Genomic DNA, 26,126 nt, shown 5'->3' on the forward strand with positions numbered 1-26,126 from the left:
GGAGGACCCGCCAACCCCGGGGTGTGGGACGGCGAGTGTGTGTTTGTCTGTGAGTAAGAGAAGGAAGGTGGCGAAGGGAGGCGAGGCCGAGTGGGTGGAGGGAGGGGAAGGGCGGGAGGAGAAAAAGGTGGGAGGAGAAAAAGGTGGGAGGGTGGCGGCACTCTCAGGACCCGGTGGGGGCAGCGCGATGAGGCGGGTGACCCTGTTCCTTAACGGCAGCCCCAAGAATGGAAAGGTAAGGGGGTCGGGAGGAGGTGAGGCGGGCCGCCTCCGGGGGGCGAGGGCAGACGAGTCCCGACGGAGCGCCTAGGGCAGAGCGCCAAGGGCACAGGCTGAAGTTGGGAAGAGGCTCTGGGAGGTGGGCGTGCGCCGGACGTGGGGGAGTTCGGCACTGGAATTTGGGGCGCCCGCGGCCTCCTGCTGAGCCTCGAGATGTCGTGCCCCAACCTGCCCTCCAGTTCCGCAGCGCCCTGGGGAGCAGCACAGGTCGCCCTTGGGGTCCTTGGTTCCCCGATCTGGGATAGAGGGTCCAGGCCGGAGGGGCTGGAAGGCGTGGGGAGGGCGGGCCGCTGTCACCTGAGCCCTGGACGCTGCGGTTTCTGTTCCCACCTTCTCCCGAGACACCGCTCCCCGCCTTCTTGCTGAGTAATGGTCTGCCCGCGAAAGTGGCCGCGGTCATTAAGGTATTGGAAGATGGATCAGGCTAAAAATAATAAGAAAATAAAACTCTAATCAGTGGGTCCATAAAGCATTATACTACCCATAGTACAATAGATGATTGAAAATTATTTTTGATTTCTCACTCTCTTCTTTTAAGTATCCCTCAGCCCCACCACTGTCAAACTTCTATAGTCGGCTTATTATTTTCGCTTTATTTTTAGTTCCTTGGAAGACTAGAGACCAGGATGGACTGACTTGACAGTACCATTTGCTGTGGCTTAGGCCTTTGCCCTGGGTGTGGTCCTAAATATTTTTCCAACATTAGAACAAGCCAAAATGAATCCTGTTCTACTTGGCCACTAGCCCCACCCAGAAAAGTTATTCAGCTTCTTAGGAAAATTTGACTGTTGCAGGCAATGTTTTGTCTGGCTAAATGCTAGACGTGGTTAGGCCTCAGGTTTGGGGTACAGGTAAATTGGCCTGACTGAGATGACTCCCTAAGAGACCTCGCTTCCTGCATAGTTTGCATATTCTAAATTTTAAGTGGAGTTTGGCAACAGCATAAAAATGGCTTTCCCATTCTGCAAGTTTGAGTAAATATGCTCACATCCTGATCCACAGTGTGGTTTGCAGCGTTTCATTTTGGTTTCTTCCGGTTTCTTCTTAGAGATGTAATACTCATACAAAAACAGATTTGGCATGAATACAGGTTTCTGGGTTTTCATAAATGATAACTCAAAATACTTTTCACAGGATTGACAGTATTCCTAACCATTGACTTCTTTCTCAACCTGTTTTGTAGTTAGTTACTACTCTAAATCATCTGTCCCTAGAGGGAAGATCCAAGAGTAGACAATTATTCTATGTTCTTAAAAGCAGATCTGTACTTGACCTACTTTATCCAACATCTCTTATGCTGCCACATGAAAGATATTAAGACCAGTTATAAATATTTACCTATGGTCTAAATCTCTCCTGAAACCACTGAATTTTATTGCTAAAGACTGGCTGGGTTGGGTTTTTCATATTTACAATAAGGACTTTTTTTAAGTTACCTAGTTTTAACTAGGTTATTTTTTTATTTAAATACTGTTTACTCTGAAAATAGTTACTTGAGAACCTCAGGAAGTTAGAGAAATGCCTATCAAGTAATTAAAAAAATACATTACAAAGATTATTCAGATATAAACTGGGGTTTGCAAGTGTAATTCAGTATTAAAAATCAGCCATGCCATAGTTCTACCAGAGAACATATTCTAAGAAATCTTTTTTCCAAAATGTAAAAATTGTCAATGTTTTCTCATCTCCCTTCAGCTAATCAGCAAATAGTATTATAATTACTCTTATTAAACAATAAAAAATAGGGCATAGCAGAATACACACGCAACATTTTTCAAAAAGGTGGAAAATTTTCATTCTCTTTATTGTGTTCCTCCATGAAATTTCTGAAACCATAATGAGTCCTTGCATGCTGAAGTGTTCAGTTAATAATAGTAAACTAACCGAAAGGCTGGAGGTTCAGACACGCCCAGAGGTGCCACAGAAGTTAGGCCTGGTGATCTTCTTCCAAGGGGTCACAGTCTTAAAAACCTTAGGGAGCAGTTCGACCTAACACACAAGGGGTCACTCTGAGCTGGAACTGACTCAACAGCAACTAACAACAATATTAGTTGTTATAAAATTATAAAATATTTTAATATATATTTAGCTAGGATTGGCAGTATCTTAACAGATTTCTTAAGATCATGACATGAATATTTCTTATGAACATTCTGAAACAAAATGCTACTATAAAATAGAGTTTGTTAACCTCTACCAGTTGGAATATCAGTGGCATTGTGATTATCTCCTTATTAGTTTCTATTGTTTCTGATCCATATCCATAACACTCTGGGTTTTTAACCCCTAAAATGTTCTCTTCCCATAATGCTTGGTTAGTGGTTGCCAGATTGGGCCATCACGCCTGGCGGCCCAAGCTGCATAAAACATTAGAATAGATAGATGCTCACCGTGAGTACATCTGAATGGAGCTTCATGAATGTTCTGAGGTTGGAGAGAGATGGTAACACCATTGAAAGGTGAAAAAGATCATCACTTTCAGAAGAAATACTATACCTTTTTTTTCAAGATAACTTTATTGGGGGCTCTTACAGCTATTTTAACAATCCATACATCAATTGTATTAAACCTGTTTGTACATATGTTGCCATCATTTTCTAAACATTTGCATTGTATTTGAGACTATACCTTTTGTGTAAATGTTTGTTTGCTTTTTAAATCATTTTATTGGGGGGCTCATACAACTCATCACAATCCATACACCCAACCATTGTAATTCTTTAAATGTTTTACTTATAAAATAATAGAACTTTTTTTTCTTATCTAGTGCCTCTAATCACTGCATGTGTCAGGTGGTCACAAATCTTCTAAGAAAAAAGGGGTTAATGTGAAAGAGTTGAAAGCATTGTGATGTATTGAGGGTAACAAGTGCTGGGTTGAACTTTCTATTATCCAGTTTTAACCAACCCCCACCCCACTCACCAAAAGGTCAAATACCTTTAAAAGATTCCTTCAATGAGTTGCCAATTGGTGACAGTGTTAATCAGGCAAGCTCAAATAAACAACAAAATGACAACACTTCTCTTAATATAAACTGTTAGCTTTAAAAACAAAACAACAGCAAAGAAAAAAACTGGATGTCTTTAGATATGAGACAGTCAAAAATGCCAGATCTAATTGGAATCATTTTTAATCTCAGCTGTTGAACAATTAGTAAGAAGTCCCGGTGGCACTGACGGTATATACAACCTTCCTCTAGTTCTTGAATGCTTCCTTACCCCCATTATCATGACCCCAATTCTACCTTACAAATCCAGCTAGACCTGAGGATGCACACTGGTACAGATAGGAGTTCTCAACACATGGAATCCAGGACAGACAAACCCTTTTGGAACAGTAATGGAAGTAGCGAGACCATGAGGGGGGAGACGTGGAGAATGACTACAGTGATTGACGTATAACTCCCCTCCCCCCAGCCTGGGGGTGGGGGTGGATAAACAACAGAAATGTGGGTGAAAAGACAGCGGACAGTGGAAGAGATAAAAATAATTATTTATAATTTATCGTGGGTCCATGAGGTGGGGATGGGAAAGCCGATAGCAAGGGCTCAAGCAGAAAGAAAATGTTTTGAAGATGATGATAGCAACATACGTACAAATGTGCTTGACACAGTGGGTGGATGGATGGATTGTGGTAAGTGCCCCCAATAAAATGATTTATTCATACAATAAAAAAAGAAATTCAGGTGGCATGGTGAGTTAGGCATCAGCCTGCGCCAGCAGAAAAGTGAAGTCCAAACCCATTAGTAGCTTGGTGGATTTAAGATGAGTGTTTCTATTCCCATGAAGTTCTCTGCCCTATAGGTTTGCTGAGAGCCAGAATTGACCGGATGGCAGTGATTTTTATTAACAATAACCTGCCTAGTACGTATATATACTTTAAATACTAACTAATTTAAATAGGGCATATTTATCCCAGTTACCAAGACATTTTAAAATATTTTCCTGTGCATAAAGACAGCTTCAGATTTTCCTTTTTTTTCCATATATATTTTTTCTTCTTTTTCCCTCAGTATTAAAAATTGATCTTGTACTTCTCTAAATTTAGTAAATATTTAGAAGCTTTTTATTGACAGACTCTGTCAAAATCGATAAAACCCCCATGCCCTGTTCTTTCATTCTGTGGTATATAGTTTATTAATAAGCACATGTACAGTTTTTGAACACATATCCAGAAATGTTTTATTGATGAAACATTTGGAAGCCATTTTTTCTAAAAATAGGGAATGGGCCTTCAATTATTTAAAAGTTTGACACTGCTCCAATAAAAACAAAGGATGCATACACCTTTCATCGTGGAGCCCAGAATGCCCATTGTTCTCTTTGTAATATTTCTTGTTAGATGTTTTCAAGTCAGTTTTTTATTATCAGCAACCCAAGGTGATATAGACCTATGAAAGCTTGTTTTAAGGAAACTAAAATGAGGAGTCAGCCACCTGCATTTATTAAGTGGCTTTGCTATCGGTATAGTCCAGGCTTCTTTGTAGCTTGAACATAAGCCGCTCTATTTCCTGACCTTGACTTCAGAATCTCAGTAATGACCTCTGCTCTTTTCTACCTGATTCACTCAGCCAAGCAGCACCTTCTGAAAGTGAGGCCCTGAGCCTGGTGCTGCAGCCACAGTGGTACAGGAAGCAGGCCTCAGTGCTGTCCTGATGCTCATGTTTTTGCTTACTTGTATTTTTTTTGAAAAATAAGTCATATAAAATGTTAAACTCTTAGCATTTCAGTTAAGTGTAAGTGTGATGTAGACATAAGAAAATAATTCCATTTTCTGCTATGACCAAGTAAACGTGAAGAGTGAAAAGAAATGCTAGGGGAGAAAACAGTTCTACTGGGTCAGACAATGTAATGATAATAAGAGGTAGAGCTACATAAGAAGAGAGAAATATTTAGGCGTTTTTACTGTCGTGCATCTATGGCGAGAATGCCAGAGTTCCACCCTTCCCTGACAGCACTTTGAGGATGGTAAGAGTCTGTGCGCTGCTCTAGTGCATCTCCAGAGAGCCCTGGGGGCACCGTTGGGGAAGAGTGGCCCTGCTACCCCTGAGGTGGGCGATTCAAACCCACCAGCTGCTCTGCAGACGAGAGATGAGGCTCGTTGCTTCCGTTGCTTGTCGTGAGAGTCAGTGCAGTGGCGGTGGTCCATCTCCTGTTTTTGTTTTTACTTTTCTCTCCTTTCTTCACACCCCGTGGCTTGACACCACCAGGCATGCTCCGTGTAATGCCGTGTACGCATTCTGTTTCTCTTCTTTTTCTCCCTTACAGCCCCAGGCTTTGTGGCAGAGTTGGAAGACGAGGGCATATTTTATTTAGGCTTCAGTCATGTGTGGCATGCTAACAATGTGCAAAACACTGCCAAGTGCTTTCCGTTTTTTTTCTCGATTATTTCTTATACTCAGTCCATCTGGTCTCCTTTGAAGTGTGCATGCCCCAGTCCTCCCCCAAGTGCCCCGGCTCTCCTGTCAATGATACCACCCTCTGGCCTTCATCCTGACAGGCCTACCAGGGAAAGCGTGTCTGAGAACAGCGGCACACTCCTGTTAACCACTCCCTCCATGCCTTGCTGTTTACCTTGTTTATTTAACTAACACGTGTTTGTTATATTCTACTGGTGACTGAAAAGGACCAGCCCTGGGCATTATTTCACACGGCACCTTTGTATGATATCCCATGGGAAGTCAATTAGCTATTCACACTTCATGTCTAGCTCGTGCCTGTTTTTGTCCCTAGGTCTCTAGCGTTCTAATGGTAATGGTACAACTCAGTGATTGAAAACCCGTAGTTCCAGTTATGGCCAGGGCACACGATGCAGGACTCGCATTCCTGTACAAAGCAGTTGGATATATGTTATATATGCATATGTACCTCTTGCACTTATAACATTAGATCATGCATGGTTCAGAGCAGGCATTGCTAATTTTAGAACGTCACATCTGACTTTTAGGAGTAGTTATTGAAGAATTACGTGAGGTGGGTGGTTGCTAGCATTTCATATATAGTAGTTAATGTAGTAAATGCTAGAACGCATGACAGCAAATCATTCTTGTTTTTAAAACAAGCCACTCTTGTAACAAAAGAATAGGTCAAAAACAACCTAATAAGGACGATAGCTTTCCAGTACTTTGTGGAGCTCTTTGGCTTCGCGGAGCCCTGGGGGCACCATGGTCAGGCACTGGGCTGGTAACTGAAAGTTTCTGTCCACCAGTAGTTCTGAGAGAAAGATGGAGCAGTCTGTGCTGTGGAGATTCTCTTATTGGATGATTACTGGAAACCCTATGGGGCAGTTCTACCTCTCTTACGGAATCTCCATGAGTCAGAACCAGGCTGGCGGCAAGGGGTTTGGTTTGGGGTCTTATCTATTAACTCCTTTTCATCCTCTATCACTGTGTGATGTCAGTGCTCCTCTTTTCTTCACTTTCCAATAGGGCGACAGAAGCATGAAGGTTAATTGGGCTTAATCAGAAACTTTAAGATATTAGGATCCTGATTAAATCCTGGTCTCTCCACTTCATAACTATAGCAGAGTTAACATACCATAAGATTGTAGATTAATTTGGGTCAGAAATGACTTTTTCTCTAGTCTGGAATTTCCAAGTATTCAGCAGCAAGTAAACCTTTGAGTCCTAGAAAAAAGAACTTGTTAAGACCTGTTTGAAAATCCTTTGACTTGGTAACTTGGGGTTTTCATCTCATAGTAGAATGGTTAGTCACTTATGGGTGCTGAAATTCATTTATGCATGTTTTTCCATGTGTTTGCAGGTGGTTGCTGTATATGGAACTTTATCCGATTTGCTCTCGGTGGCCAGCAGTAAGCTTGGCATTAAAGCCACCAGTGTGTATAATGGGAAAGGTGGACTGATTGACGATATTGCTTTGATCAGGTAACCTTCACCTGTTTTATTTTCCCTTACCTCACAGTGGGCCCTCAGATTCTTGGAACCAGGCTACTTCTCTTCAGGAGCAGTCTGATCATTGTTGGGAATATACGACTTTGGCAAGGGATTTCCCAGCATTATTTGCTCCGTGGACTGTAAATTGCTCAGACTAAGGTGTACTGAGGAGCTGGAAAGCCAGCTCTCCATTTCAGTATACTGGTAGCCATGCATGAGCTCTGCAGAGAGTCTGTGAGGAAATTTCTTTATGTTACTAGAACTAGATTTAAGATTTGCACTTGTTAAATTTAAAAATCGAATTGATCTTGCCTCTTGTTTATCATTAAATCCATGCTTTGAAATTTACAGTCATTCCAGAGACCCTTTTATGAATAGAATTTTCTAAAAGAGTTAACTCACTAGTGATTCACTGCATAATGGTTTTGTTTGTGCTTTTCTGTCCTCTTAAAAGAAGTGTCTGGATCACCCACTCCATCCTCATGGGATCATAGACCTTTGGAGCAGATGATAGGGCAGGAAACACAAATTAAGTACTAGCTGTATGTACGTACCAATTAGGAGCCCTGCTGGCGTAGTGGTTCACATGTTGGGCTGCTAACCGCAAGGCCAGCAGTTCAAAACCACTATCCACTCCTCAGGAGAAAGGTGAGGATTTCTACTCCCACAGTTACAGTCTCAGCAACCCGCAGGGGCAGTTCCACCATGTTCTTCAGGGTCACTGTGAGTCAGAGTCAACTACATGGCAGTGAGGTTTTGGTTTATGGCCTAATTATGTTGTGATTGCTTTGCTCGAGTTGTGAATTGGCAAAACATGGTTTTCTGTCATTGAAGGTCTGAAGCTCCAGATGCTCTATGTTTTAATAATATAAAGCTTAATCTCCATTTCAAACCAAGTCAGACTCATCTTTCCATGTAATATACTTACAAATTAATCATTTTCAGCCCTTCTATTTTACAAAAGAGGAAACTAAGCTCTTGGTAGCTAAAATGTCTTACTCAAGGTCAGACTATTGAATAGTTGATTTGTATTTATAACATAGAAATCAACTTTCCAACCAATGTAAAGAAGTTAACTGGCCTGGTGAGCAAATATTGGGTTTATGTTTCCAATTCAAATAAATTAGGTGTATTTCATGGTTTTTAGTATCCATTGGGTGTCTGTGGGTATTTGAATCACATTTTCTAATGAGTTATACCATCTTAACAAAGCACAGGATCTGCTAAAAAAAAAGTATATATATATTTTAAATTTCTCTTTATTTTATTTCCTCTTCCAACTCAAAACCTTATATTTTTATAACATCTTAAAGGAAATAAAAACTCGACAACATGTCCACAACTAAAGACTCTTAGATTAAAAAAATATATATGTACTTGTCTAACAATTTGTAATTAACAACTCATTTATTTATATTAATGGTAGGATGGGCAGAAGCTTGTACATTGCTAATTCAAAATTGTAGATTATACCCTAGCATTGATTAATATTTGGGCAAGTAAAATTATAATGGATGTACAGCAGGGGAACACTTATATCAGAGTTTCTTTTCCATTTTTCCCAGATTTGTTATGAAAATTTGTACTACAAAAGTATACAGCAGGTTTGGATTTGGGAAGAGAACCACAATAATGTGTGGGGGCGGGGGGAGGCATGGGGGCGGAAAACTATCATTTATTTAAGGGTAAAGTAAAAGCAAAAATAGAAAAGGTACCCTAGAGCATAATAATAAAATCTTCAATTGTGGATTTTCTTTTCAAAGAAGTACTTGTTTTCCAAAGCACATGCATGTGTATATAATGCAGAGATAATTAAGTCAGGAGGTCAAGCAAAACACTGAACAGTTAGGTGGCTTCTTTGCAATGTGGACTTATAGCAAAATCTGCCTTCTACATAATTCAAAGGAAACTTAACTATCATCAGCAGACCATTTACGTGATTCCCGGATCTTGATAGTGGCTTTTAAACTTTTGTTTTTCCAGGGATGATGATGTTTTGTTTGTATGTGAAGGAGAACCATTTATCGGTAAGTTATTTAACAGTTTTACCTGTCAAAATAAAAAGATGGAGTGATACCTGCGTGGGTGGTTTAACCTATCATTTCAAAGTCTCTTGTGGCAGTAACTTACACCTTCACACTGCTCTTACTTTTGTATTGGGTGTGTGTGTTTAAAAAACTCTTATTCATATTGTATGATTATAATGGCATCATGGTTCAAAACTCCAGGCTGCTCCGTAAGAGAGAGATGAAGCTTTCTCCTCCCAAACGGATTTACCATCTTGGAAACTCACTGGGTAGCTCTGCTCTGAGCTGTGGGCTCACTGCGAATCAGAATCGAGTCCACACGGGGAGCTGGAGTTTTGGGGTTTTTTTTGTTTGTTTGTTTTTAGCATGGATACCTGGTATTTTACAAGTCTTTAAAATGCTGTATATGTATTAAATATTTGTTAAATATGACATGATAGGATAGTTTGGGCTTTAGAAAATATAGCTGGCTTTTTAAAAAATTTTCTCTTCAATACTAGTTGTCAAAATTTCCCAAAATGTTTTATTACAAAGATAAGTCCAAAGATATTGCTACTGGGGCTCCAGCTCATACATGCATGGATTGGTTTCAAATAATACGTGTTTAAACTTATCTCTGTGATCAGTGGATGGCTGTAGAGAAGTTCTCTCGATAATACACCTGTCTAGTCTGGTTGAAGGAGAAAGATGAGGCTGTCAAACCCTGTAAAGGTGTACAGTCTCCACTGGACAGCCCCTTACAGAAGGGTCTCGGGTCAGTCAGGATGAGATGAAGCAATGATGAAACATACAACTTTCCTCTAGTTCCTAAATGCTCCCTTCCCCTCCTATCATGATCCCAATTCTACCTTACAAATCCATCGAGACCAGAGGATGTACACTGGTACAGATAGGAACTGGAAACACAGGGCATCCAGGACAGATGATCCCTCCAGGACCAGTGGTGAGAGTAGTGGTGATACTGGGAGGGTGGAGGGAGAGTGGGGTTGGAAAGAGGGAACTGATTACAAGGATCTACATGTGACCTCCTCCCTGGGAGATGGACAACAGAAACGTAGGTGAAGGAAGATGTCAGACAGGGCAAGATATGGCAAAATAATAATTATAAATTATCAAAGGTTCAGGAGGGAGGGGAAAAATGAGGACCTGATGCCAGGGGCTTAGGTGGAGAGCAAATGTTTTGAGAATGAGGGAAATGAATGTACAAATGTGCTTTATACAATTTGATGTATGTATGTATATGTATTGTGATAAGAGTTGTATGAGCCTCTAATAAAACGATAAAAGATTTACATTCTCAAAAAGTCTAGGTAGTATTGCTATGCATCAGAATCGACTGAGCTAATAGTAGGGCTTTAATTTCCGTAAGCGTTCTTACCCCTCCGCCCACCCCCACCCCCCGAAAAAGATACTTTTTGTGCTATGAGGGGGCAGGAATTATTGTGGTTTTGAGCTCTGGGTTGATAGTAAATTTTTAACAACCCAATTGGACATCTTCTCAAGCCATTGAAGCTTTGCAACAACTTTACAGGAGTGTTGTCTGTAGGAGTTATGTAATTTCATGTCAACTTGAAACTACATAAAAGTGTAGGGATGGAACTTAACCTGCCATTCAAGCCACAGTCTCTCCCCGCCTCTCTCCTTCTCTCTCTCTCTCTCCCCCCCCTCTCTCTGCCTTCATCTTTCTGCTTGCTGACTACCCTGAGAGCTACTGAAGCCCTGCCATGTTTTCCACTGATCTCAGATCCACACATGTTGCTTGCCTGTGATATTCCTGCAGTCTGAATCACTGCATGTGACTGCGTGAGTCTGAAGAGGGACGTATGGACAAGTATGAGAATTATGAACTTGAATTGGACTTGACTAGAATGTTTTCTTGATATATAGCTCTTCCTTATACATACATAAGTGTCACTAGATTTATTTCTCTGGTTAACCCAGCCTAACACAGTGCCTCACAAAGAAAACGTTAGATGGGTTTGGGAGTTAATGAAGGACTTCATGAATGAAGACCTCAAAGATGAGCCAAGAGAAGGAAGACCATCAACCATGACAAATGAAGAAACTGGAACCAAAGTCCAGAAACCAGTGGAAGAAGAGCATAGAATTATCACTGATGCAATAGCTCCCGAAACGGGGATTTCCCGTGGCTCTGCAGTTCTACCTGTCCTATAAAGTCACTGAGTCTGCTTCGACTCAGTAGCGATGAGTTTGGTATTTGTTTTGAGTAGTTATGGTGTGGTTTTATGTATGTACTTTAAATTTTTTCACCATTTCCGTTTCCCAGAATCCCTCATCTTGATATTTTTATTTTTTTCTGTATATTATCTCTAGATCCTCAGACAGACTCTAAACCACCTGAAGGCCTGACAGGATCCCACACAGACTGGCTAACATTAAATGTTGGAGGGCGGTACTTTACAACTACACGGTAGGGTGTGTGTGTGTGTGTGTGTGTGTGTGTAAATGTTGGAGGGCGGTACTTTACAACTACACGGTAGGGTGTGTGTGTGTGTGTGTGTGTGTGTGTGTGTGTGTGTGTGTGTGTGTGTGTGTGTGTTTGTGTTTTAAAGAAAAACACTAGCTACTGTTAGTTTTCTCCTTCAATTCACCAATTTCCTTAAAAGAGATTCAAATACTGCCTAAATACATAATGCAATCTGAAGCCACTTTTAGAAAGATTTTTTTTTAAGAAAAAAGTAGAAAATGGTTTAGAAGACATTGATTCCAGTGAAAGCATGGAAAGCATGCCTTCCTTCAGTGTTTCAGACCTGGCTCTTTGTACATCAAGACGTATATGTACGATGGTTTCAAACTGTGCACCCTGTGCTTAGCAGACCGGCGAGCTACACAAGCTACAGTCAGCAATATTGAAACATGCAGAGGCTGATATAACAGTATATGAAGATCAAGAATATTTTAATATAACAGTTTGCTGTCAGGGTATATTTGTATTGAAAGAAAAGGAAGCTAAGCCAGGATTTAAACCAAAGCAAGTGCCAGATTAGATGGGATTGTGAGAAATGGCAATTTACTGCACGTTTTTGTTCCCCAGCATTGCTCCTGCCAGGTTCTAGCATGCGTCTGTCTGAGAGCCGGTGGGGTCAAGTATACGCTTGACTTTAACTATGTTTCTTTAGAAAGACAAACGGAGAAATCCGTTTTTCCCTCTGCATTCTTAGGAGCACTCTAGTGAATAAAGAACCGGGCAGCATGCTGGCCAACATGTTTAAGGACAAAGGTGAGTTGAATGCCTTCGTTGTCCTATTTTACACGCCCCATCTGTGCCAGCAGTGACTTTGTGACCCTCCTGCCCTCGTATCATTTTTTACAAGAGTGAGAACTTACCAAACGTTCATTCCTTAAATTTCTAACTGAGACTTCTGTTTATGGGGGGGGCTTTGTTCATTTCAATGGTGACACAGACGTCTGGGGAAATAAGCAAGATCACAGAGGAGCTTTCTTAATTGACCGAAGTCCTGAGTACTTTGAACCCATCTTGAACTACTTGCGACACGGGCAGCTCATTGTAAATGATGGCATCAATTTATTAGGTGAGTTTTCAGTAATGTTCCTCATACTTCAATAACCTAGAGTTTGGGTTTGTTTTCCCTTACCTGCTTGTGTAAATTATTTTCTTAAAGTAGAAGCATATCTTTTTCATTTTTTTTAAAGTAGATGCTTTATATGTGAGTATAGCGATATAAATCAATATAGGTACAGTTATCTTTGCATATATAGATGGGTGTGCGTCTACACTATCAATTGTCATTTTAGTTTCTAATAGCTGTATATTCCATCACCAGGGTTTGTATAGGATTTTGTGTACTTTAAATACAAGGTGGCTCAGCTTCCTTCGATTATGAATCTTCCTATTATGTTGAGAAAGGCACTCTGGGGACATGGTGGTTGCTCGCTGGTCTGCTAAGCACAGGGTGCACAGTTTGAAACCATCGTCAGTTACTTCTTGGGAGGAAGATGGGGCTTTCTGCTCCATAAAGAATCACACTCTCAGAAACTCACAGAGGCATTTCTGCCCTGTCCTATAGGGTTGCTATGAGTCAGCATTGACTCCGTGGGAATGCCTTTGGTTTGGTTTTTATTATGTTGAGAAGTACAGTCTTCAAAAGGGAAACCATCCTCTTAAATCATAAAACTGGATTCATGTCTTGACTCTAAGGAATAGATGTTCAGCTGTATGAAAATCACTTTATCTCTGAGTCCATTTTGAAAAGAGGATGTCAATCCTTTTGGCTAAGATCAAGTGTAGAAAAGAGGATGTTAAAATGCTCTTATCCCTAATTGTTATGCTAATCCATGGAGGTGGTCTAGATGCACGTCCTTCGAAAGCAGCGGCTGCGTATTCAAAAGCGTATAGGTCTCCAAGTGACTGGTCTGTCTGGTGCCGACCCCTGGAGGAGCGGCAGGGGGTGTGGCAACCTCCAATGCACACCCTTACTCACCCTTCGCCGATTTCTACCAGGGAGGATGTGGAAGTAGAGTGCCAGAGCCTTGGGTTTGAAAGAAAAGCTGTAAATCTAAAATGTTAATTGATATCTTCTGATTTGAAGATGCTGCATGCCCAAGACACCAGAATCAGCCAGAGGGGTGGCTACTTTGCCATCTCGGTAGTGACATATGAAACACTACCGCTTTTGTTATTCTTGTACGAAACGGAGATTCCCTTTCAAGCCTCTCAGCTGCAAAAACAGCATTGCTTGACCTTTCAGCCAGCTCATCACTGTTCTTGCGTCTTCTTTTCTTTTTTTACTTAATACCAGTTGTCTGATAAGCCCTCCGTAACCTTTGTTTTGTTGGTAATTCTGAGGGAAAAAAATCTACTCTGGTACAGATCTTTTTCTTTCAGTACCTATATCACTTTTAATGGGCTCAGTTACATAGGAACAGTTGTGGGGACAGCACGGGCAGTATTTCCTTCTGTTGTGCATAGGAGGCTATGGGTTGGAACCAACTGGACACATAATAGCAATAACTGCTACATCCCTTTGAAGCCTCAGCTCTAGAATCCTGTAACCACTTAACTGTGAACATGAATCTCATTGATAAGTGGGTAGCACTGTTGAATGCAAAGCTGATGGTCTGAAATGTGGATACCCCCCCCCCCGCCACACACACACACACACACACACACACACACACTGCACAATAAAAAGCTTATTTAAAAAAAAAAACTCTGGCAATATGTACTTCATTTAGCTCTTTCATTCTTCCTGTTTTAATTTTTCCTGTATCATTGGTAACACTTCATATCCCCCTTTTCTAGAAAGTAACATTACAAATATGTAGTCACATTCTCTTAGTCTTTTGTGTCCTGGGCTATTACGGATCCTATTTGTTTTCCTTCTTGTGATTGTCTCCAGCATTTACCCCATTTATTCTGTTCACGAATCAGAGCTCTCTGCTGGATTCATTTGATAAAGCATCGCATTAATAAGTGCAGTTTCCATCCACCCTCTCTACATTGACTACAAGTTGGCCCAACTAATTATGTACTTGAAAATAATCTGCAAACATTGGCTTCCCCTTCTTCTCACTTACATAAATGGCCTTATTTCTTGCTCTCCTTAATTTGTGCTCTCATCAGTGGCTTTTTAAATTTACCTTCTTAATTTCCTTCTGTTCTCTGCATAATGATCTTAACGTTTCCCTTTAGCCATGTCCTTCCATTCTTCTCTTCAGGGTCCTCTCTGACCTACCTCATCTCCTCCCTACCCTCCAGTACGATCCCCTCGGTCCAACTTTCCTGTTAAGTACTTTTCTCTCATTTCAGTACATATTTCCCTGAAGCTGACATGTGTGTTTCTGAACCGATTTGATAATCATCTGTAGAATCAGAAAACATATATGGGGTTAGACCCCCCCAGCAATTCCCCCTGCCCCCAAAACTATGTATTTAAATTGTTTTACAGAACAACCTTATCACCTTCAAAGTACTCTTCATTACACTGAATACATCTGTCAAATCTGCGATTCCATTCCTGGAAACATGTTTCAAACTCATCTGTTTGGCTGGCTTACAGCACCTCCCTCGTTTTTTTTCTTCACCTCTTCTATGTCGTCAAATCCTTGTCCTTCCATGTCCCTCTTCACTCGCGGAAACAAAAAGCAGTCACTCTAAGGTGCACCGGGCAAGGGAGGTGTACTGTTGTTTGCCAAACACTGGCGCACTGAGATGGCTGTGTGAGCAGGTATATTGTGCTGGCAAAACCAGTCCCCTGGCTGCTACAAATCATGCCTTTTTGGCCACACACTGTTATGCAATCTTTTCAGAACCTCTAAATAGAAAGCTGGATTAACAATCTGACCTGGTGGAACAAACTCCAAATGCACTATCCCCTCACAGCAGTGGAGGTTTTTCTGTTTTGGGGGGAATCCCTTCTATTTCCCTTTGCTCTGATGAAAATGTGTATTGGCAGATAGGCGGAAGCAAGTAATGTGGAGATTTATTCCCTCTGATTTGACATAATGACAAATGAAATCCCTTTTTATTATCTAAAATTTTTTTGAAACTGATTTTTCCTGTATGAGCTTTCTGAAATACACTTTGGATATTTATTGTGAAGCTGGCTTCTGTGACAAACTTATTCAGATCTGCTCCGTTAAAAAGTCAATGAAATGTTGAGATTAAATTAGTTAATCATTTTTATTGGCTTCTCAATCAAATCATTAAGCCAACTGTATTGTGATATGAGATGTTAGGATTTCTTGCCTGTGGCCTATTGAAAGTAATTACTAGAAATAATTTTGATATATGGAAAGGTTTCTTTCTAATTCATTAGCTTACTTTTTAAAAAATCTTTTGCAATATGTAAAATAGAGAAATGCCTCTCCGTTTCACATATTTTCAAATACTCTGTGTGACCTTGAGGAGCCCCAGTGGTGTAGTGGGCTACCAAGCGAGCTGCTGACCACGAGGTCATCCAGTTGAACCCTCCAGCGGCTCCTGGGGGAAGGAGGCAGAGGCTGTCTACTCCTGGGCCAATGTCACATCTCGGAAACCCAAAGGAGTAGTCTGCTCGGTTGTGCGGGGTCGCCGTGAGTTTGTGAGTTTGAATCGACTCCACCTCAGGGAATAGTTGAGTCGATGACTGTGTCCTAATCGTGAGTCACCTGTCCTGGATGCTGACGATGATCTAAGCCAGTTCAGTTCCATTATGGAAATGAAGTATCAGTAATGTTCTACATACTGAAGTGAAGGGTGCTTTGTCAGTCTCACATCATTTTGTCCGGACAGGTGTGCTAGAAGAAGCCAGGTTCTTTGGGATTGACTCATTGATTGAGCACCTAGAAGTGGCGATAAAGGTGAAGCGCTTCTTACCTTACTAAATACTGCATTCACTGTGGCTCTCTCCCAAAGTGCCCCCCTAATTTCTGATTCTCCTTTCCAAGAACTCTCAACCACCAGAGGATCATTCACCAATATCCCGAAAGGAATTTGTACGATTTCTGCTAGCTACTCCAACCAAGTCGGAATTACGGTGCCAGGTAGTTAAAGCAGACTTGTTGCATGGCTTATTTATGTCACAAAATCTGAGTGCTGTGTTTTATATTCTTATAGGGGTTTATTTTGGTAGGTTTTATTTTTCATGATGTTTTCCTTTATTTTTCTTTCTCATGTGAGTTATCATTTAATTATGGGTGAGAACATTCATTTAATCTGAAAAGAGCCCCAACGTAGCCTTTTTTATTGTCAGTGTCTCAAGTAACATTTTTGGAATTATTTGTGGAAATTGCTGAAATTCAAAAAACTCATTATTTGTACAGTTGCTGTGTATGGCTAGTCAATGACAGATAATTTTATATATTTTAAAGATTTTTTAAAATGATTTTATTGGGGACTTTTACAGCTCTTATAACAATCCATCCAGCCATTGTGTCAGGCACATTTGTACATTTGTTGCTATCATCCCTTTCAAAGCATTTTCTTTCTGCTTGAGCCCTTAGCATCAGCTCCCCACCCTCTCTCCCTCACGAACCCTTAATAATTAAAAATTATTATTTCATATCTTACACCCACCACTGTCTCCCTTCACCCATGTTTCTGTTGTTCGTCACCCTGGGCGGGGGTTGAGGTGTGTTATACGTCGATCATTGTGATTGATTCCCCCTTTCTCCCTCCTACCCTCGTGGTATCACTACTCCCATTATTGTTCCTGAGGGGTTTATCTGTCCTGGGTTCCGTGTGTTGAGAGCTCTTATCTGTACCAGTGTACATGCTCCTGTCTAGCCAGATTTGTAAGGTAGAGTTGGGGTTATAATAGGGGGCAGGAAGCTTTAAAGAAATAGTGGTGGTGCTATACTGCACCCTGGCTGCCTCGTCCACATTAAGGATTTTTAAAACCAGAATACTCATTTTTAAAAAATAAAATGATCTTTAAAAAATGAATGAATGAATAAAATGATCTTGAATTATTGCATTAATAAAATAAGTGTATTCAGGTTTACCTAAAGTGATGTTTATCGGCGGTTAGATCACTAACAGCTTTTTCTTTGGGAACCTAGGCATAGGCACATAGAGCCATGCCTCCATACACAAGCTGTCTTCAGAACATTCCAGAGAAAAGCACTGAATGTTTGAAGCCACTTCTCAGCAAACTTTTGAAAGGCCCTTTTATAGATAAAAGTTTCTTTTGTCAGGAATCCATTACATCTGCTTATTTTATGTATCTAGGTTCCATTTGATTATGTTTTGTAATAAACTCCAACTGACTGAACTGCCAATTGCATCTAAAAAAACTTAATGGTTATAGTAATTGAATTTAATACACTCAGGCGGTTTAAGTATTGTGACAATTTGTGTTTTTTAATTTTAGGGTTTAAACTTCAGCGGTGCTGATCTTTCTCGTTTGGACCTTCGATACATTAACTTCAAAATGGCCAATTTAAGCCGTTGCAACCTCGCGCATGCTAATCTCTGCTTTGCCAATCTTGAGCGAGCCGATCTCTCTGGATCAGTGCTTGACGTAAGAGTCACTTTGCGTTAAAAGAGACAACTAGATTTTTAATCTATTGAAAAGTTTAACAGAGGGGGAATTTTATCTCCTACTGGAGCTTGTACTTTAAAAGGTGACTTAATACGTTGATTATAGAACTGAAGCTTCTGAATGTGAATTATGTCAGTTTTAATAGTTAGATAGCATTTATTAAACATAGAACTGATGCCACCTATCAGGAAATGAATCTTGACAATTGATCATATGCTCCTCAATAGAGTATATTTTATTTATCAAAGTATCTGTTTTCAGTGAATTATAAGGTAAAGCTAAAAAGAGACTTTGAAATCTTCTGTTCAGCCTTGTATCGGGAATGGGAAACTGTTACTGCTGTAGAGGTATTGACAGAGCTAGTTTGAGATGAACACGATATGACCTCAATCTGTAGGAGTTAGCATCTCCACGGCCTCCTCCCTCTCTGAATGTGTATATGTCTGTACATGTATATATTTATATGCATGAGTATGTATGTCTATGTATGTCTTTATGTTACGGATGTTATCTGGTACTAGAGGATGTAAACAGCAGCAACATTGAAATGCATTAGTTCCTAACGACTTTAAACTCCTTAGTGCCCAGGCCTGTATCTGTATGCCTTTTAAGTTAACAATATCTAATACAGACCCTAAAGAGCCCTGGTAGCATTGTGGGTTATAGTTAGCAATACTGCTAACTGCAAGGTTGGTGGTTCAAATCCAACATGCAGCTCGCCAGGAAAAGATGCTGCTGTGTGCTCCCATGAGGAGTTCGTCTCAGAAACCCTCCAGAGGGTCTTGTGAGCTGCACTCAACTCGTGGGCACGAGGTTTTGGTTAACACTGCTTCTTCCCCACTCTCTTCCTCTCATTCCACTTTTGCTTCCCTCCTTTGGCCACCCCTGCTGCCACCACTGGTTCCTCCAGTCTCCACCAGCAGTGGCAGCAACCGCACCAAGGCCATCCAAAATCAGGCCCCCTTAAGGTTTTAACACAACTTGCAAATCATAAAACGATCCATTTCATGGAACAAACCCCGGACGTGAAGGGACACATGGTTAGGTGCCATCAAGTCGGCTCCAGCTCATAGTGTCCTTGTGTATGACAGAATAAGACCCTGCCTGAGTCCTGTGCCTTCCTCACGATCATTGCTGTCTTGAGTCCGTTGTTGCAGCCACGTTGTCAGTTGAGGGTCTTCTTCTCTTTCTCTGACCCTCTGCCTTCTCCACGGGCTGGTTCTTTCTGATAGCATGCCCCAAGTATTTGATATGCAATTTCACCAATCTTGGTCCTAAGAACATTTGGCTGTACTTCTTTCAAGAAAGATTTGTTCATCCTTTGTACAGCGGACAGTCATTCACTATTCTGGACCAAGACCAAAATTCAGTGGCAAAATTCAATTCTTGTATGGTTTTCCTTATTGATTGTCCAGCTTTTACATGCATATGAGCCAATTGAAAAGATCATGGCTTGGATCGGGCCCACCTGAGTCCTCAGGGCTCTCCGTCTTTGCTTTTTAAATGTTTAGCACTTTTTTAAAGAGGAGGTCTTTTGCATCAGATTGGCCCATTGCAGTATGTCCTTTCTTTCTTGACTGCTGCTTCCATGGGCATTGATTGTGGATCCAAGTAATGTGAAATCCTATATATAAATACTTGGTAAAGCTCTAAAATTATGAGATGAAGTATTAATAGTTAAAATGGCTCACATTGAAGAATTATCACTCAGAGGTGTTGGCTGTGAGAATCAAACCTAATGTGTTTGCCCGTGCTATACCGCAGTGTCTGAAGAATGTAGTGCGTGTTGCCACAGGACGCATTGAATTACCCCACTGCTCCTTTTTAGTTTCCTACCCACTTTATAGCTTTGGGGCATTCCCTCACCGACCGTGACATCATTGCCATGAGCACCATCCAATTCTGTTACAAGGCAAGAGATTCCCTCAGTTGCTCTCCCTGCTCAGTGATCTATGTGTGTGCCACACTGTTTTCAGCATTCAGACTGCTGCGGGTGCTTAAGACTGGCCATGTTGTATAGCAGTCGTTGGTACAAAAAGATTTATTTTGTAGCCAGACGATGCCTTTTATTGCTAGCAACTGGTATTTCAACCTTCTTTGAATTGAAGGTGAGAGTAGCATCTTAGAACATCACAGGTTTAGTTGTTAAGTCCTCCATTTAGAATAAGGAAGAAAAAATCCAACCCCCACACAAGTTCGTACCCTCTTTCTCCATACACTTTGACTATCATATTATTTTGCTCAGGGCTGTTTATAAAATAAAATTCAGGGTGTCCTAGTACTGACTCCCCCTAACTTCTTTATCTAAACCCTTAGGTTTCCCATGAAGTGGGCATATTCTCATTGATTGGGCACGTTTAAACCAGTCGGTAAGAACTGTGTCTTTATAACAGTTCTCACTTCTTTGGCATTGAGTAGGAAAAGTCAGTTTGTGAGTGTGTTGAACAGAAAATTTTTTTTTCCTTTTACTGTTTGAGCCAAGTTTTTCTTTTCCAAACCAATTTCTAGACCTTAAAACATGGACTTTTCTTTTTTCTTTGCCAGTGTGCAAATCTCCAGGGGGTCAAGATGCTCTGTTCTAACGCTGAAGGGGCATCCCTGAAACTGTGTAATTTTGAGGATCCCTCTGGTCTTAAAGCCAATTTAGAAGGTGAGACCCCGTCTACAATCGCCTGTTCTCTGGTGGGCACACCCCTAAAGCCCAGCGCCCAGTGGGTCAGTGCTCAGGGTAAAGCAGGGTAACTGTAGGGGTAGGGCTCTTCGGCCGTCATACGTGGAGAATTTGTGTAGGTGTAAGATGCCTGTTTGGTCTCGGTCATGTGCTAATCAGCCTGAGGACTAAGAGGAAATCCAGCCTATAATATTTAATGAGGCCTTGGTTGGAGAATTAATTACCAACGTTCTTCAACTTGCAAGTAGAACTCAGTATTTTTATGCTAACCAAAAGACCTGTACAAAGCCAGGCCATTTTTGTCATCTTTAGACTTAATGTTTTGTTTATGAATTCATTATTGCTTTGTGTGTCTGTGGACTGGTCACTTTGTTTACTTGTATATTTAGGAGACATAGGACTCTCTCCTTTGTCATAAACGTTAAAGACATGTTATAATTCTCCCCCCTCCAGAAGATACTCTAAAACGTTCTTCATTTGCATACTTAAACTGGTCTCAGACCAGTTTACAAACAATTATTTGTATGCATATGTTCACATATATATGTTTATTTAAGCACATAGACTGTACGTTGGTTGAGAGGCAGAGATTTGTAGTTCACAGTTGCCATTTCCAGAAGGGAAAGGAGGCTGTCAGCATTCACCGCCATCAGGTCACCTGGCAGTTTCAGGACCCCACTTGTTGTTCCCTTTAGGTGCTAATCTGAAAGGTGTGGACATGGAAGGAAGCCAGATGACGGGAATTAACCTTCGCGTGGCGACGCTGAAAAATGCAAAGTTGAAGAACTGTAACCTGAGAGGAGCAACTCTGGCAGGAACGGATTTAGAGGTGGGTCTGTGTCAACCCAGAATCACTGTCTCATTTGAAGGTCATTGACTTCTTCATTTTCATTGTGCATTGGATGAAGGCCTACAGGGCAGATCAGTTTTCCATTCAGTAATTCACACATATTCTCCACGATGTCACATCACCCATCCCACTTCTCCCACTGTTGCCGACATCCAGTCCCCCTCCTCTACCAACCCAGCCTGCCTTTTGACCATTGCCCAGGGGCCAGTGCTACTCTTCTGATCTCCAATGGCTGGTTATTTTGAGAAGAGCCTATACTTCCCTGCTATTGTTATTTACCTGATAGCCAGCCTCTCTGTTGTTTGGCTGAAAATTAAGTTGGGGGCCACCAATGAGGGTGTGACCCTAGTTCCAGATCTTCGGGATGATTAAGGGCCATAATCCCCCGGGGAGCCTGGACTTTTGTAGGATTTTAGTTATTGCTCACATTTTTCTCCCACTGTCTCCAGGACCTTCTAGAGCCATCTCTTTCAGAGCAGTTGGTAGTGGTAGGAGGGCACCATCCAGCTCTCTGGTCTCAGGGTTGTGGAAGTTGAGTTTCTCACGCAATCTTTCTTAAACTCATTCAGTAGTTGGCTGGTGAAAACTGCCAGGTAACCACTGCTAACTGATGCTAGTTTCAGTGTGAAGATTCATCTGACAAGCCATTGATTTCCTTTCTTTCCTTCTCTCATCTTTCTCAAGTAAACAAATCTGACAGATGCTTTATTAACTGAATCTATTTGTAGTTTTCCTACATTTTAATCTGAAAGAAATTTTTGCTTATTATCTTCTTCCATGGGGCCAGATTATTGCTGGAAATTGCCTGAGGAATTTGATACTCCGGTTTGAAATCAGGGTCAAAGGAAATAAGCGCATTCTAAATTGGTATCATCTTCATTTTGAATCTGAACTTGAGGTTTTAACTTTGTCACACCATGCTTTTCATGAGAACTGTATTCTGTATGTCTTCCAGACTTGCAGACATCACTAGTAGACTTAAGAGCTGGTGAGCAGTCTGTACCTGGGCTCTCTGGCATCTCTGTTATGCATCAGGGGGTATGCTCTGTGTCCATACTGTTCAGGGCACTATGCACCAGAGTGCTTCACAGCGTTCATGGAGAAATTCCATTATCTTTGCATGTAACTCTCCCATGAACCTTTGCACGCATGCAACTGAGGCCTGCATTTTCAGTTGTAATGCATTTAATTCATTGAGTTGAAATAGATAGTCACGGGCAACTAGAGGACAGATCTGGCTCAGATTGCATTGTAGAGATGGTCTGTCAAATTTCCATTTGCTGTTCTTTTCTCTTTTTTTATTTTTGTCTTTTATATAATTTTATTGGGGCTCACACAGCTTTTATCACAATCCATAAATCCTTGCATTGTGTCAAGCACATTTGTACCTATGTTGCCATCATTATTTTCAAAACACTTGCCCTCTACTGGACCCCTGGTATCTGCTTATTCTTCCTTCTCCCTCATGGACCATTGACAATCTACAAATTGTTATTTTTCTTCACATCTTACACCGACCGATGTCTCCCTTCGCCCACTCCTCTGTTATCTGTCCCCTGAGAGGGGGTTGTATGTAGATCATTGTGATCAGTTCCCCCTTCCTCCCCGACCTTCCCCTTCCCCTTCCCCTTCTGGCACGCTACGCCCATTATTGGTCTTGAAGGGTTTATCTGTCCTGGATTCTCTGTGTTTCCAGTTCTTATCTATAACGGTGTACATGCTCTGGTCCAGCCAGATTTGTAAGGTAGTATTGGCGTCATGATAGTGGCGGGGAGAAAGCATTAAAGAACTAGAGGTAAGTTGTATGTTTCATCGGTGCTATACTGTACCTGAATGGCTTGTCTCTTCCTTGTGACCCCTCTGTAAGGGGATGTCCAATTGTCTACAGATGGACTTTGGGTCTCCACTCTGCACTCCCCCTCATTCACATTGATATGATTTTTTGTGCTGGGTCTTTGATGCCTGATACCTGATCCCACTGACACCTTATGATCATACAGGCTGGTGTGCTTCTTCCATGTGGGCTCTGTTGCTTCTCAGCTAGATGGCTGCTTGTTTGTCTTCAAGCCTTGAAGGCTCTAGAAGCGATATCTTTCGATAGCCGGGCACCATCCACTCTCTTCAGCACATTTGTTTGTGCAGGGCTCCTTTACGTTTAGAGGCAAAAAGGACTGCATGAGGCTGAGGGCTGGGCCTGCTCCAGTCCTGATGGTTGACTGTCGAAGCACCACTTTCACCTTGGTTCAAGTCACCAGATGGTCGGTTCGTAAGCAACCGAAGCCTTGCTCACTTCAGCTGTGTGCAAAAAGAAAGGTCGGGTAGACCATTGAGGGGCAGATGGTGGCCTTCTATCCTCCGGAAACTGTGCAACCACCCCTTTCTCTAACCATCATCCCCCTAAAGCCCCTCACATTTTATACAATTCTCATATTTCACACTGATGTCAAAAGAAACCAATCGTGGTAGTTTACTATTGATTACATTATCCAATCTCGTTCTGGTATGCACTTACATCTAGGGTTTTTTTGGAAAAACAAAAAACCTCCCTCTAAGTGAACATTAATCACTTTGGGGAATGGAGAAATCTATTATACAACTGATTGATTCCATCAGTCGTCTTTCTTTCAGATTTCTCAGTCTCTGCATTTCTCTGGCTTTTGTCTTTGTTGTTGTTGTTGGCTGGAAATTGTGGTAACATTGTATAGAAAGTATTTATTACAAAGGGGTTTTACAGGCCAGTTCCTGAAATGTAGGAGCCGGTGGGGCAGACTGTCTTTACCCGTAGCTGGCATAGATTAGCCTGAGCATCCACAAGAGAACGTGACTTCAGGGTAGACCTGCAGGACTTCTCCGGAAGGCGTGTTTTACTGCAGCGGGGCGTCTTCATGTAGAGGTGCATCAGCAGTCCGAGTGGCCTGAGGGGCTTTGGTCAGTCACATGGATGCCTTTTCTCTTACAGAACTGCGATCTGTCTGGGTGTGATCTGCAAGAAGCCAACCTGAGAGGTTCTAACGTGAAGGGAGCCATATTTGAAGAGATGCTGACGCCCCTGCATATGTCACAAAGTGTCAGATGAGAGTTTCCGGGGCCGGAGGAAGATGGCCAAGATGAGCACTGTGTCCTTGTGGCTTTTCTTTCTCCGTCACGCAGTGGTCCAGAGGAAAGAACTGTAATGCACTAGAAACCACTTAGAAGATGAGGCTTGTTCTCGGCGGTGCATAAGGGGGGCACTCCCCCTCCTGTGCCCTCCCCACATTCTGATTATAAAGGAGGAGCACTCAGATGTAGAGGTAGGGACTCTAGATCATGCTGCCTTTTGAATAGGGCAGAGGGATTTGCCTGACTTGTGACCAGGAATAGTATCTATTCTATTTGCTTTTAAAGAAGAGAAGCATGATACAAAAATGCCATCTTGGTTGGAAATGCATTTGAGGATTTTAATTTATGAAAAGCACAACATATGCAAATATATTTATTGAGTCACTAGATGTAGTATGGATATTTGAATTGTTAAGTGTTATGGAAATTGGGAGAGAGTGGTTCAGGTTTATAAATAGCTTTAGTGATGCCTCCTCTACTTTAAATACTGGTCAACCATGTGGATTTGGTGAGACCGCTCCCCCAGGCTCTCATTTCAGGTTCGTTTTTCTATTGTTTCCTTTTTAGGACAAAACAGTAGCTGAATTCAAGTACCCCCTCATTCTTCCCTGACAGTCATGCTGCAAGTGCAGTGGACTCCCCAGATGGAGGAGCATTTGCATAATCAGTTGACCCTTGAACCACATGGGTTTGAGCTGCACAGCCCCACTCAGATTTTCCCCGTCCAGTGTTTTGAGTGTCCAGTTCAAACGCAGTCTGAGTCCAGGCAAGCACCCCGCCTCTCCAGGAACTGCTAGTCCCCCTCCCCCCCTTCCCACCAATTCAAGAGACAACTGCTCACGTGAAGGTGATGAGTGGCACTCAGCGTGTGACACAGACACTCAACACGAGCTCACAGCAATAACAACAGGATGAAAGATCAGCATGTCAGTGGGCTGGCGCAATGCAAACCAATACTGTGCCAGAGTCAGCTGTAGTTGACAGCTTTGAAGGGAGCACTCCCAGTGAAGAACAAACCTTCGTTTTAAGCAAGTGATACGCCACTCCAGACCAGGCAGTTGTATCTGTTTACACTCTGAGGTTAGCGGTCTCATATACAATCAAATAAGCACATGACGATGACGCAATACCAAAAATCCAAGGTACGCCATTCATAGTCATTTCATTCAAATGCCAAATCGCTTAAGCAGGGTCAGCTTAAAAATCTGTATTAAGTTCAAATCCATCACAATCAAAACTATTAACCACGAATGGATATGGCAAGGTCACCTTTTGGAAGTCAGCATGAGACCCTTACAGTGAA

General features: G+C 41.6%; 1 protein-coding gene across 2 annotated transcripts; it reads left to right on the forward strand.

Annotated features, from left to right (window-relative positions):
* The first annotated feature begins 87 nt into the window (after positions 1–87).
* Positions 88–25,966, forward strand: KCTD9 (potassium channel tetramerization domain containing 9). Of its 2 annotated transcripts, none has more exons than XM_075556493.1 (12): positions 88–235; positions 7,041–7,162; positions 9,155–9,198; positions 11,533–11,629; positions 12,381–12,439; positions 12,624–12,752; positions 16,454–16,521; positions 16,609–16,704; positions 18,033–18,182; positions 20,748–20,853; positions 21,570–21,707; positions 24,684–25,966. In XM_075556493.1, the coding sequence occupies exons 1-12, from the start codon at positions 188–190 to the stop codon at positions 24,704–24,706; spliced, it is 1,080 nt and encodes a 359-aa protein (XP_075412608.1). In that variant the 5' UTR covers positions 88–187; the 3' UTR covers positions 24,707–25,966. The 2 variants fall into 2 exon arrangements, with proteins under 2 accessions (XP_075412608.1, XP_075412607.1); XM_075556492.1 differs by having other exon boundaries at positions 89–235; positions 21,570–21,703.
* The last annotated feature ends 160 nt before the right edge of the window (positions 25,967–26,126 follow it).

Source organism: Tenrec ecaudatus, chromosome 8 (assembly GCF_050624435.1).
Source record: "Tenrec ecaudatus isolate mTenEca1 chromosome 8, mTenEca1.hap1, whole genome shotgun sequence".
Lineage (NCBI taxonomy): Eukaryota > Metazoa > Chordata > Mammalia > Afrosoricida > Tenrecidae > Tenrec > Tenrec ecaudatus.

Excerpts from the sequence above, each read along its gene's own strand:
- KCTD9 (XM_075556492.1), top strand. The coding sequence starts at position 188 with ATGAGGCGGGTGACCCTGTTCCTTAACGGCAGCCCCAAGAATGGAAAG. Across the intron at positions 12,440-12,623 it reads CAACATGTTTAAGGACAAAG|ACGTCTGGGGAAATAAGCAA; the intron begins GTGAGTTGAATG and ends ATGGTGACACAG. Across the intron at positions 18,183-20,747 it reads TCTCTGGATCAGTGCTTGAC|TGTGCAAATCTCCAGGGGGT; the intron begins GTAAGAGTCACT and ends TTTCTTTGCCAG.